The sequence below is a fragment of the Poromitra crassiceps genome, assembly GCF_964638095.1.
Source record: "Poromitra crassiceps genome assembly, contig: HAP1_SCAFFOLD_351, whole genome shotgun sequence".
Taxonomy (NCBI): Eukaryota; Metazoa; Chordata; class Actinopteri; order Beryciformes; family Melamphaidae; genus Poromitra; species Poromitra crassiceps.
The window spans coordinates 123,724-137,366 of record NW_028152053.1 but is presented as its reverse complement, the minus strand read 5'-3'; the positions used below and the strand labels follow the sequence as shown (position 1 = coordinate 137,366).

Genomic DNA, 13,643 nt, shown 5'->3' with positions numbered 1-13,643 from the left:
ATTATAATAATAATAATAATAGTTATTATTATATAACTATTATTATTATTGTTATTATTATTATTACAAATATTATTTTGTTTGATTAATAATAATTTCCCATAATCATACAAACACACTATACAAAAAAGGCCACTGTAAATGTGCATTTAATTACATTTTACAAAATGTACAGCTGCACAAGGGTACACACAAAGCCATGTACCTCTAATGTGGCTTTGTGTATACAGGCAGGCTAAATAAACCAACAAACAAATCACATTGCTCAGGTTTGGATGCATATAATCTCAGTATATCTACTTCCCTCAGTATCTTGCAAAATGGCTGTATATAAAAACACCAGTTGATGGAACAGCTTCTTAAACACAAACAGTGAATAGCATAAGCATAGCATAAAATCAGTGTATAAAAAAAATAAAATGTATCAATCTGTTTGTAACGTGGGCTTTGGGGACCACCAGGGGTCCTTGAGGGAGTTATAACTGATGAATTGTTAAACTTCAGCATTATTTCATTTACAAGACGTTGACACAATTAGAGAAAGTATAATACTGCAAGTATTTAGATTAGATTCTCTGTTCTCTCTCTACCTACATACCATCATGGGCTTCTGGACAAAATGATATCTGACAATAAAAACATTCTCAGATTTGAGTTCAAGAGACTGTACATCTCTGTAGTGTACATCTAAGGTCTGTACATCTAATGTGGACTGAATTAGGGGTCCTTGATATGAAAAAGGTTAAGAATCACTGCTTTAACACACACACACATATACACACACACATCTATATATCAATATGTATATCTATATATCAATATCTATATCTATATATATCTATATATATCTATATCTATATATAGATATATATATAGATATATATATATATATATATATCTATATCTATATAGGTGCAGGTTGAAAACACTTGTCTTAAAGAATCAGATGGGGTCTCATGTCCGTCAATATGATACACCGCATGCTGGAGAAATTCCCAGGTGGGGAGGCACCGCTTGGTGTAATTGATGTCAAACACAAAGAAAGTCTTGAAACAAACATCTACCGCCTCCATCAAAGAGTCACTGTTTCGATGCCGTGGCCTGAAACATGGCACGTCTGGCACGTTGTCATCTTTTTCCCCATGATGGTGAAATCACTGGGCTGTCTGCATTATCCCCGCTCTGCTCACCTGCTCTGAGTTTTAGTCCACTTCAGAGCATGTCTCGGAGGCACAGCTGTGGTGACTGTGGTAGAAGGTAGATCCATCGCGTTTACACTGGGCAGCAAACAGACAAGAGGAAAAACATTTATTGGAATGCACTTTTTCCCCTCCAATGCTCGTATATTTTCCTGAGTGAAGGCATGAGTAGGAATAAAACACACATTTCTAACTAGAAGAACGACCGCACTGCGGATATATGCCTCCGCCAACAAGTGAGCAGTCGACATCCATGCATGTCCAGACTTGGATGTTTGAGCCAAATGTGAAGAAATTCAGGCGTTACTGAGATATGGCATCGAGCTTGAAAATGGCATTCGTGAGGTCACAGTGACCTTGACCTTTGGCCACCAAAATGTATTCAGTTCATCCTTGAGTCCACATGGATGTTTGAGCCAAATGTGATGAAATTCAGTCGAGGCGTTCCTGAGATATTGCGTTAACGAGGTAGAAAATGGCATTTGTTAGGTCACAAATTTAATCAGTTCATCCTTGAGTCCAAGTGCATGTTTGAGCCAAATGTGATGAAATTCCTTCAAGGCGTTCTTGAGATATCGCGTTAACGAACATGAGACGGATGTACAGACAACCCGAAACCATAATGCCTCCGGCTCAGCTATCGCCAGCGGAGGCATAAATATGAGTCTGTGTCATCTCATATGTGTGATCTCATATGTGTGATCTCCTGACAAAGAGCCAGGGGTTAGTAGTAGTATTAGTCACAGTGAGAATGAGACTTCACCTGGCCTGGGCGGAGAGGCTACTGTGCTTTTGTGGCTGCTGACATGAGTGAAAGGACAGTCTGGCTTGGTGCACCTTGCATCATGTTCGGATGGACAAAGTGGCATTTATCCCAAAATTTGCAGGTGGGAAATGTCCTACAGAAAGAAAAACAAGACATAAATATTAATTAATTTTTAAGCAATTTAGCTCCACATTAAATTAAGTCTAATGCCTTGAGTGATTAAAAAAAAATGCCTTTGTCCCTTTTTTGTTTGTTAAAAAACTCACTTGCACTGCATTGTCGAGTGATGGTACTGGTACAGACACTCGTCTCCACTTTTGAACTTGCAGAGCTCCAGAAGCTTCTGTTTCTTCAAAGGTGCACCGTCCTCCTCCCAGGGCTCAGTGTACATTGCATCTTCTGGGGAAAAAAGAGGAGAGAATGGAAGAGTGAAGGGATAGGAGGACAGAGATGATCTACAATATAGATGATAGATGATTAGCTAGTGAGGGCATTTATCTGTCTGTCTGTCTGTCCCCACATTAGACCAACCACAGCTCACACTGCTATGTGCATGACGTCACAAAAGAGACATTTGACATCAAACAGAACTGAATCCAAAAGGAGGCACAAGCAATGCTCAGCCCACCAAAAATGTTAATGTCTGCAAAAATAACCAAGCAAATATTAAAAGAAATAAATCTATATCTTAGTTTAATGTAGATGCAAAGGAACATGCAATCAGCCTGCCACAAAACGCATCCCAGGAAAATACCTAAATACCAACCTAAATTTACATGGGAAAAAAATCGCCATGCACGGTGTTTGCATCCCTGTTTGTACTTGCTCAGTTCTTTGTACCATTTAATTTCTCAAGCACATTTAGCAATGTGCCTGTAATATGTGTTACGTTGAAGTAATGCTATGCCTAAGTTATATTGGATTTTAGAAATTCATACACAGATGCTGATTTTGTTGCAATGTTGTTATTTTTTTCTATAGTGAAGTTTTGAGGTAGGCGGTGTTTTCCCCCTCTATAGGCTACATCTGTTGGTCTTTGCTTGGCTGCAGAAGCCCAGAGATTACTCCAGACCTAAGACCCTTTTACACAGCCTGTGAAAGCCGCAATCACTGTGGCATCGTTACGCCTCGCCTCCTGTCTAAAAGTCACAGGAACGTAATAGAGTGTCATTTTGTTACGCCTTTCATTCCGCCAGTGGAGGTAGTCATAGCACCGAATCGACATCTGTCTTAAAAAGTCCCCGCGGGAAGACAGATTGAAGCTCAGCTCATTCATTAAAAAAAGAAAAGAGGAAACCACCTCACACAGCAAGGTGAAAGGCATAAGTGAAAGTAAAAAAGTAGCCTATACGATCCACGACTGCAACAGGAGGAATGCTCCGTGCCTACAGTTTATGAGTAAGTAGGTTAGGCTATTCACAATCTGGGACTCTGGGACAGCCGTACCTTTTTTTTAGGCTTCCTGTACAGCGTGAATCTTCCGCCCGGGACTTCTGCCTCCGCGCAGTGCACTTTTGTTGTACCGGTGAATATAAGAGTCCCGTTCCTGAACGCTAGTGAATATATTATATACACATTTTGACATTTAGTATTCAAAATAAAAGCGACGCAATGTATGTTTTTAAAAGGCACCGCTGCGCGGAAGTGGAAGTCCCGGGCGGAAGATCCGCACTGTACAGGAATCCTAAAAAAAAGTTACGGCTGTCCCAGAGTCTATTTACGTGCCGAAAAAGACTCTGGGTTCGCAGATTGGGCTATTTATGCTCAAACAATGTTGACATTAGGCAAAATTAATGGACATAATAATAAGCTTAAAGACCTATTGCCGTTTTTCTCGCAATACCCCCGCAGAACTGCAGTCTGTCTAGCCTGTTGTACAGTATACAGTTTATCAGTGTTTATGAAATGCATCAGTAAGCATTGTGCTCTCATAATAGAGCTGGTAGTCAAATAAACTATTAGAAAGTTAACATAAGTAATAATAAAGTAATGAATAAAAATCTGATTCACTGAAATAGACACGGACACAGAAATAACATTATTGTCCATTTGTGCTGAGGAATAAGACGACTGGGGGAAAAACCTACCAATGGCGTCTCTGGAGGACAGTTTGGGAACACAGGCGGTAGCAGGCTTCCCTTGGGCATTCTCTTTGCGAATGGGCGGGTGGCTTAGGTCGTCCTCCCAGGACCTGATTGTGGCAGCCAGGTCGGCAAACTGGCCTTTCCTGAGTCTGAGTGAGGATGCAGAGTGGGTCACAACTGGTGGGATGGGAGGGCACAGTTCGGAGCTGCAACTGAGGTGCCTGAAACGGTAGTAATATGTTGTCTCAGGCAGTGGTTTGCGAACCCAAAGGGGCGAGACAAAATCTCAAGGCACACCTATATACTGTATCCGTGCAAAATAGCCTCTAGTCTATAACGTGTTATCACTCTAAACATTTTTTATGGCAAATACAATTTGACAAACAACTATTACTCATGAGATTGTTATTAACAAAAGAAAATTCAGGAATTAATTTGAAACTTTGTAAAATTACTACATCAAAGCAGTTTTTGTATACTGTAGTTTTACCTACCTGCGGCGTGTTGGCTGTGCGTCCTGCGTGGGCGATGACATTGATGATGCTAGATATAGCGTTTGGAGATGGTGATGGCGTTTGCAGACGCTAGATAGCGTTTGAGAGGGAGATGGCGCCTGGAGACGCTGGATAGCGCTTGGAGATGGGGATGGCGAGCAACGGGAGTCCTATCTTGACCACAGGGTTCCACGATGACGGCTCGTTCGGCAGCCCAAACTGGAAGGGAGAGAACAGGTGAGTGAGTCAGCTGGCCAGGCTAACAGATTACTCACACGCAAGGATTCAGGATCTAGGAGATGACCTCTCCTTTTCTGATGCATTGAGAGCATTGATCCTGTGCTTACTCCAAGGGCTGTTTCCCCCCGTTGTGGTCCCGTCTGTGTCCCTTCGCCCCTCGGGTTTGCTCGGCACCACCAATCCCGAAAAATGCCAGCTGCCGCCAATTACTTCACTCTGCAGCTCGCCCCGAGGTGCAACTCGTGCAGGAAGTGATGTCACTCAACTGGAAGTGATGTCATCAGGCGCACACACACACACACACACACACACACACACACACACACAGAGGCATAAGACTGATTATGTCAACACTGATGTCATAAGGGGACACACACACACACTGACGATGTCATCAGTGATGTCATAAGGGGGCACATCACATCCAAATGCTTAAGTCCATGTTGTACACAACATATCATTAAACCAAATATCTGTCCATACCATCCCCAAAATATAGGCTAGTCTACATCATCCACACACACACGCACGCACGCACGCACGCACGCACGCAACACACACACACACACACACACACAGACACACGCAGCACACACACACACACACACACACACACACACACACACACACAACCAACTTCAACAGCATCACAGCCTGGCAGATGCATACTGTATGTCACTGACATGCACTAGCTACAAACACTGCCAGCCAGAATATTTTTAATAACGTAACGTTACCCTTGATGTGGTGATGTGGATAACTTCCTGGCCCATGACCATGCACTTTCCACGCCAAAAAGCATCAATCCCAGGTTTTCCACCAACTCCAACTTTAAATCAAAAAACGGGATTGATAATAATCCTAAAGAGTTTCCTCCTTGCAGTTACGTTCACGTTGTAGCTAGCCAGCCAAATAGGGAAGGCTGGCTTCATTGAACATGATGGTAGCGCTACTTAGCGTTAAATACATTACTTGCAGCTGTTTTTTCCTCCACTAAAACATGTCTTCCCACCTCCTGACTCCTTGGATCAGAAAACAATCCATAACGTTATATGATCAATACCTTGTTTGTATCGTCTAGATCATAAAATCACTGCTAAACATTAAGCGTTAGCAAAGTTGCTAAAGGCTGAGGTTATCTACTCCCCACCCGATTTATTGTCATAGCTAGCTAACGTTAACATCAGCCTCTTGCAATTATAAATTGGCTAATGTTACTCACCCATCTCAAATAACCGCATTCAAGACATCTCGGACTGCTGTAGCATTAGGTAGTCTCCAACTGCAGGGCAGAATCACCATTGTTAACAAAAGTAAAAAAGCTTGTCCACTTGTTTTTTTTAGAGACAAGTCAGGCACTAGCCAAAATTAGCGTTAGCTAGTTAGCTTGCCTTGTTCCTCTCTGATAAACAAAAATCCATTCAATAACGTTAACGCTATGTGTTGCTGTTTTGTTTGTTGTTTTTACCGTGGAGCCGAACCCACAGAGTTCCCATCCACTCCACAACATGCGAACCGGTAACATAAAGTTAAAAACATAGCAGTTATGCTATGTAATGCTACACCCATGGCAGTTTCACATTGTTTGTTGAGTCGACAGCAGTGCCCGGATCTAGGTTACAGTAGGGAGGGTAGCCTACTGAAGTGTGTTTCTACATCCCGTTACACACAGAATGAAAGCCACTAAATCCCCCATGATGCCATCAGTGAACTGAGCTCATGCTTTTACCACAACTTATTTAAAAATAATATAAATAGGTATTCATATAACCTACCGTAAAATCCTGCTCACTTCTTAATATGGGAGAGGAGGGAGACAAGCTGCTGCTTCCAGAAAATTCCACTGGACTGAGGGGCCGGCGGGAAAATGAATGGACCAGGACATGGGCCAGAGTAGCCCAACCAGATGTCCAACCGCAAAATACCCCCTTAAAGCCCTCTTACCCAATCATATTGGGCTATGAGCAGCCCAAGAGTGTGTTTATAGTACCACAGCTAGCCCAGAATACTTGACCCAGGTGAATAGACCAACTATATGTTTACACAAACAGCCCAGGAGTTTTTACTGTGCATGCACTAATTTTAGCTGCCTATAACATTTGCAAAGCTGAGCTTTTCAATAGCTTTGTAAATAGCCTACTGTTCTAGAGAAAGCCTCACGTCTTTTTCTGCCTCCCCTTTCCTTCAGTTTTATCCCAATTTAGAAATGCTTCTTTCTCTACACTTTTGTCTGTCTCTCACAGATCTTTGTTGTCACTCGACACTATTATTTGGTGTTGCTTAGCTGGAAACGATCATATTTTCACGCACGCACACTGTGACGAGAGAGGGACCATGAGTGTAGCCTATAGGCTACTACTGTATGCCCTGTCTGACAGCTTGCCCGCCGGGCGGAGTTGCCTCCTCCCGCTGGGTGAGACAGCTGTCTCGGTATGAACGGGCGTGCAGTGGGGGATGAGAGGAGCGCGAGCCGTGTGAAAACAGACGCGGGCACCAGCATTCAGGCGATCCGCTGACCCACAGCGCTCTGGCTCCGTCTCCGCTCCGCCGCTGTCCGCTCCCTCAGAGGCGGCCTTTAAAAAGAGAAAGGCTGGTGAGTACGGGTGTCGAATCCCACAGTAAGAAAACTGCAATACTGTGATTGCAGAATGCAGATTAACGTAACAAGGCTCCAGCCTTTCCCAGTAACGGCAATGAGGCCAGTAGATATAGTGTGTGTCGGTTCACTGCTCCTCCTCTGCTGTCGGCGGGGACGTGGCTTTCGGCGGCTTGCTCTGGCTTCTCTCCGTCTCTGAGACATCAGAGTGAAATCCTGCTCAATCTGCAGACAAGATATACCTGTTAACATGGGGGCCAAAATTAAAAACAGTTCTGCAGCGCACACGCACTGCTCACGCAGACACTGTTTCAGCTGTTAGAATAAGAGCTTATATCCGGCTTCTCCAGCTGGGGGGAATGCATTCAAAATATTATGTTTGAATCAATCTGGGAACCGAGAGTCTATTTGTATTTGAAAAATAGACTCTGGGACAGCCCTACCATTTTTCCCAGCTTCCTGTACAGCGTGCCTTCCTGCCACTTCTGGCGCTCTTGGAACTTCTCTCGTACAGCCTGCATCCTTGATGGCAAATAAATTAATAAATGATCATTTCAATTGCATTATCACAAATATACACAGCAATTTAGTCATTTTAACAGTTACTAGTTCACATACAGTACTGTACCTACTAGGGGTACTTGAGCAGCTTGCAGGGGGTACTTGGAATGATTGGGGAATACATTTTACCTCCAAAATGATAAATAAATAAATATATATTCCAAGTCATTTCATAAGCCCATTGTTAAAATGTGATGTGTGTGCCGCAACTAGTTCTGCTGGCAAGTGTCAACTGCTACACTGTTCTGCTACTGATAATGGCAAAAAACAACAACTAAAAAGCCCAAACACCGGCAGTTCAGTGAAACATATATTTTGTATAGATTTACTTGTATGTAATCATCAACACGCATGAGTGAGGGGTACTATTGTCATGGAAAAACAGCTCAAGGGGTACATAAGACAAAAAAGGTTGGGAACCACAGTGCTGTGTACACCATGCAATACACGCTTCTGCAGTGGGTTGCACCAGCTGTGCAAAGTTGAAACGTAAGCTAGTTTGAACGTAGCAGTTAGTGTGGACTTTACACCCTAACTTAAGACACAGCTGCAGTGGGCATTAACGTTAGTAAAACGTTAGTCAACCCAGTGCAGTTCTCCGTTCAGGCGTTGGACCGACCAGTGTGTCAAATTAACGTTTATGTCCATCTGCCGCTAGTAAAACTGTCACCCTACAGTCCTCTGTAATAGACTCAGTCAACCACACGTGACAAAACTGCAACAAAAGTCGCCTACCCACGCTCTGTTCAGAGCAAAACACACGTGTCTCAAAGTCCGCTAGCAATTTAATACTCGTGTTGCACCGACCCACCTGGCGTTAATAACTTACTGTCGATAAACCACTACAAAGAGGTTTAATTAGTCAGTCCGATGCTAACGTAGCGTTAGCATGCTAACGTAGCGTTAGCATGTTATCAGCCCAGCCTGTTCAACAGATGGCTAGCATTACATGTAGGTAACTACTACTACCTGTAATGTTGCAAATCAGTTTAACCTGACACATGTTAATCAATAGTAATAAACTTACCTGGCATTTGATCCATCAAGTGAAGAAAAGGGCTTCCCAACTGCTTAATTATGTCCGTCATATTAACGCTACTGTAGGCTATAGGGGGAGAAAAATGGCGACCGAATCGGAAATAAAGTGGGCGTTAGTAGGCGTGACCATGCTGTTTACTCCAATATAATTTTGTCTGGAACTTTGCGCTCACTCTATTGCCTGCAGGTAATAATTATGCTCCAAAAGGATTAAATATTACTATTTGAGAGGAAAATAATATTTACTCTGGGAAAAATACCCTCCAGTTTTTCCTGTGTACTAGGCTACTGACGGTGGACTGCTCTGAGAGGCAGGCGAATCACAGGGCGAAGTCAGTCTTTCAGAAAGCTAATCAGACGGTGTGTTTTTGCACCTCCTGGTGGGTGAAAACAGAAGTGGACTTCCCAGGGTGAAAAAAAAATATTCCCACCGCAGCACTGCCGCGCGTTGCGCGCACGATAGACGCGGGGCAATGGGTCTCAGATTGGCTGGCTGCATCTGTAGCTGAGAACATTTGTTACTTTACCATTGTAGGATTTTCCATGCTTACATTTTGACATTGCAAAGAATGTCTGTACAGTAGGCTATTCCACTTCACCTGCCAGCCACAACTACAGCTATTGATAGTATTCTGTTACATCACCACAAGGGCATCTTGGTAGGAAAATAGGAGGTGATTGTAATCAATTAACAGGTGATTACAATCAAGTGACACAACCAGCCAATGAGCTGTGTATTGTATCACCATATTGGTCGGAAAATGCTTGTGATGTCATGTGAATACTATGAATAGGTAAAGTTATAAGCCCTCCCGGCTTCCCTTCTATCCCAACACTACCTACTGATTTGGATAGGCCCAAAAGTGAGTTTTATCATCAGCACATTGTACATTTGAATAACTCTCAATCAATGAGGTGAAACAAGGATTGATAAACTATTCACCTTGCATCCCATACTTTCCCCATCTCAGTATATTCCAACTACACGATGCGCATGCTATATTTTGCAAGTATACACTAAAATGCAATGCAACGATTTTTTTTTATTTTTATTTTTTTATTATCTTTAAGAAAGAACATGAGGTATAACATACATGGACCATCATACCCCACATCCCACATCCCCCACAAAGAACATCAAAACACAACAAAACAAAACAAGAAAACTGCATAAAATACACAATAATCCATGAACAAACAAAACCACTGAACAAACAACACAAACAAAAACAATGCATTCAGCTCCTATCCTAATAAGCCTAATGACACTGGGGTAAAAAGTTCTTAAAGTCAAACTCTTCATGTGATTGCCATATTTTGGAGATGTCTAAGAATCTGCCTTTGCTCTTGTAGTAAATATTATCCAACGTATGGTAGTGTAGCGCCTCCTAGTGTTAACCGATGATAAAACAATGAGTGGCACTTACATTCACCTAGGTTCGTAAAGCAGATACCTTGAATATATATTTTTGGAATGACTCACTAGAAGAGAGTTGGTATGAAGTTGAACAGTTGACAATATTTATTGCCTCAACAATGATATAGCAACGCTGGAACTTGCATAGAAATATAAAATGAAAATACAAACTAGAGCTCTTCAAAAACAATTAATAAAAATAAATAAAAGGTTCAGAGAAAAGAGTGCTTCGTTTTGTGTGCAATACTCCTTTAAGAAGGAGTTCAGAGTTCAGTTCCTTTGGATTGGGGATACTCCGTTAGGGAGCACGGCATGTGTTCAAGTCGTGTGGATGAAGTACTTTCGATCTGGTTCTCACACTATTCCTACTACCCGGGTAGCTAACTAGGGGTTGTGTTCTTATCTGGTCCTGAAAGAATGGAGTGAAGTGAGTCGGTCCGATGTCATCTGGGGCGGATCCTACGGCTGGCCACACCGTGTTATGGGTCCGTCCAGTCTTTATCGTCTCTGGGCTTCGGCTCGCCACTGAACCCTCCAGGGTTCAGAATGAATCAATCTGGTCAAAAACCAATCTACACACATAGTGCAGAATATATCAATTACTAATTATCATCTTTTTCCATTGATCATGAGACCTAATTTACTTATTTCCATATTTCAGAATATCTTATTTTATGTAATCCAATAGCTAAGGAGGTACAGTACTTCATCATCATGAAATGTATCACAACAAAGGTTTCTTTAGTGCAAAACAAAATAATTATCCTACATTACAATTGGTATTTTAAAATAAACAAATGAAATTATTTATCTTTTTAAACCACTATTTATCCTTTTAAACCTCTTTTTTAAATGTACATATTCCCTTTTAAACATACATCTTTCTAATATATTTCACCAATTAAATAATCACCTAATGGTTTTAAATGAACTGAATTATCATTTCTATTTTACTAAACATTCTGTATTTTAATAACCCAAATGAAATCAAATAGAATGTATTTATATCATAAACATCATAGTGACTGTAACCAACTGTTTCAGTCTCAGCATAACATCACAGTGAATGTAACCAACTGTTTCAGCAGAGAGTGGGGTGCAATGCACCTTTAACTGCACCACGCCAACTTGGCATAGCCACAGTGCTAACACAGTGCTGCTAGTCAGCTAACAATGCCATCTATTAACATTGCAACTAACGTTAGCTTCCATTGTCCGCGGCGGCTAACGTTAGCTTCCATAGAACGTCTTAATCACTCTTGAGTGTTTACAATGATGCAAGCTGCACCACTGTAGTGTTAAACATTAGACATTTCCATATCTCCGATTGGTTTTATGAAAGTATCTCAGGTGTGTTGTAGGAAAGCTACCGCCATTAACTAAGGTGGGCTTTAACATGCTACCAATAGCTGCTGCTTACCGGAGATCATAACGAAAGGGCCCACTTGGCAGAAGCGGCTCCTCACGTTCAGTTTCTGTACAAGATTGGGTCCTGAATAAACAACAACGTATTAGTAGTTGAGGTGATTGGATTAATCAAGGAATTATGGCTTTTATGTATCATTTCCTACCGGAGGTTCTTAGTTGGGTCGAGACGTGCGTTCAAGACGGATCTCAGATCAAAAAGGAAGTTGGAAAACGGAAGTCGCACATAAGAGCGTCTTTGACCTGAGAGATACAGCGAGTGCGCCGCCTTGTGGTAGAAAGACCAAATTACACCCCTAAACTACATATACAGGTTTAGTAACCATATATTTCATGTGGGTTACACCCTCCCGCCTTGAATCAGCATGAGTCCCTTCATGAGGTCTGGGGTTAACAGGGGAACTATCATAGTCACCAATTGTATCAATTGCTTGATTAAAGCTTTGTAGGATACTCTGCGCAAAGGAGATTAAGGGTTTCCCTAATTGGATGTAGTGAAAACGGTCAGGGGGTTGTCGTGATCTTTCGGATCTACGCGTGGGGTCATTTGTGTCTACATTGGTTTCAGTTTCACTTTCCTTCTCTCTATCAGTTGTTTCGGAAGTTGATGCATTGTTCTGCTCAGTGTCCTGTTGAACTTCCACAGTTTCTCCATCTGCAGGATCCTCCATATTAATAGAAGATGCATCCTTTCCATCATCAGCGAGAGCTGGATCTTCATTTGTCATGTCCGGTTGATTTTCATTTGTCATATCCTGTTCATTTTCATTTGTCATATCCTGTTCATTTTCATTTGTCATGTCCGGTTGATTTTCATTTGTCATATCCTGTTCATTTTCATTTGTCATGTCCGGTTGATTGTCATTTGTCATATCCTGTTCATTTTCATTTGTCATGTCCGGTTGATTGTCATTGAGTTGCTGTCTCTTTGGGATTTCATACACTGTAACAAATCTTTCCTCAGGAATGACAGACAACTGGGTAGGATAGATAAATGAATCATCCTCAGACTCTGAGTGTTCCTCTAAGAGTTGAGGGTGACTTTGTCTGGTTCTTGGCCGGCGGACCCTGGGGTTGGCCGGTTCAGTTTCCTCTGCTTCGGATAGGTCACCACAAGGAAGTAGGAGGTCCCTATGTAGAGTTCGAGTGGGGCCATCTCCACTGATGGGCTGTACTTTGTACACAGGTAGGTCTCCCATTCGTTCCAGAACTTTGTACATAGTTGACTCCCACTTATCCGCAAGCTTGTGTTTATTCCGCAGCCGCAGGTTTCTCACTAACACTTGATCTCCTTCCTCTAGTGTTGATTCTCTTACTGCTTTGTCAAAGCGACGTTTGTTCTGATCAGCAACTTTTTTTGAATTCCTGGTGGCGATCTGATAACTCTCCTCTAAGCGTGCTTTCAGATTTTTCACGTATTGGGAGTGAGATTTAGGAGAGCCATCTTTTACGGGTAACCGGAACGCAATGTCTATTGGCAGGCGAGGCTGACGGCCAAACATTAACTCATAAGGGCTGAACCCTGTGACGTCATTCTTGGTGCAGTTATAGGCATGAGTTAGTGGTTTTACGAAATCACGCCAGTGAGTTTTCTCCTTTTCTTTCAAGGTTCCTAACAGGCCTAAAAGGGTCCTATTATAGCGCTCTACGGGGTTTCCCCTTGGGTGGTATGGACTTGTGCGCACTTTAGTGATACCAGCTAGGGCACAGAGTTCTTTGATCAGTTGGGACTCGAAATCCCGGCCCTGATCACTTAGCGGGCGCTCTGGAAACCCGTAGTGCACAAAGAATTGTTCCCAAAGACTCTTTGCGACCGTTGTAGC

The 13,643-nt window shown here is 42.3% G+C and overlaps 1 protein-coding gene across 1 annotated transcript; it reads right to left on the bottom strand.

The window, feature by feature from the left end:
* Window positions 1-1,186: 1,186 nt before the first annotated feature.
* LOC310771094 (uncharacterized protein) lies at window positions 1,187-5,575 on the bottom strand (the record flags this gene model as incomplete). Its single annotated transcript, XM_083663765.1, has 6 exons — window positions 5,521-5,575; window positions 4,891-5,048; window positions 4,544-4,762; window positions 4,053-4,270; window positions 2,232-2,364; window positions 1,187-1,277 (listed from the first exon to the last, which is right to left on the bottom strand). Exons 3-6 carry the CDS (start codon window positions 4,582-4,584, stop codon window positions 1,187-1,189), a joined length of 483 nt encoding a protein of 160 aa, XP_083519891.1. The 5' UTR covers window positions 4,585-4,762; window positions 4,891-5,048; window positions 5,521-5,575.
* Window positions 5,576-13,643: the final 8,068 nt, after the last annotated feature.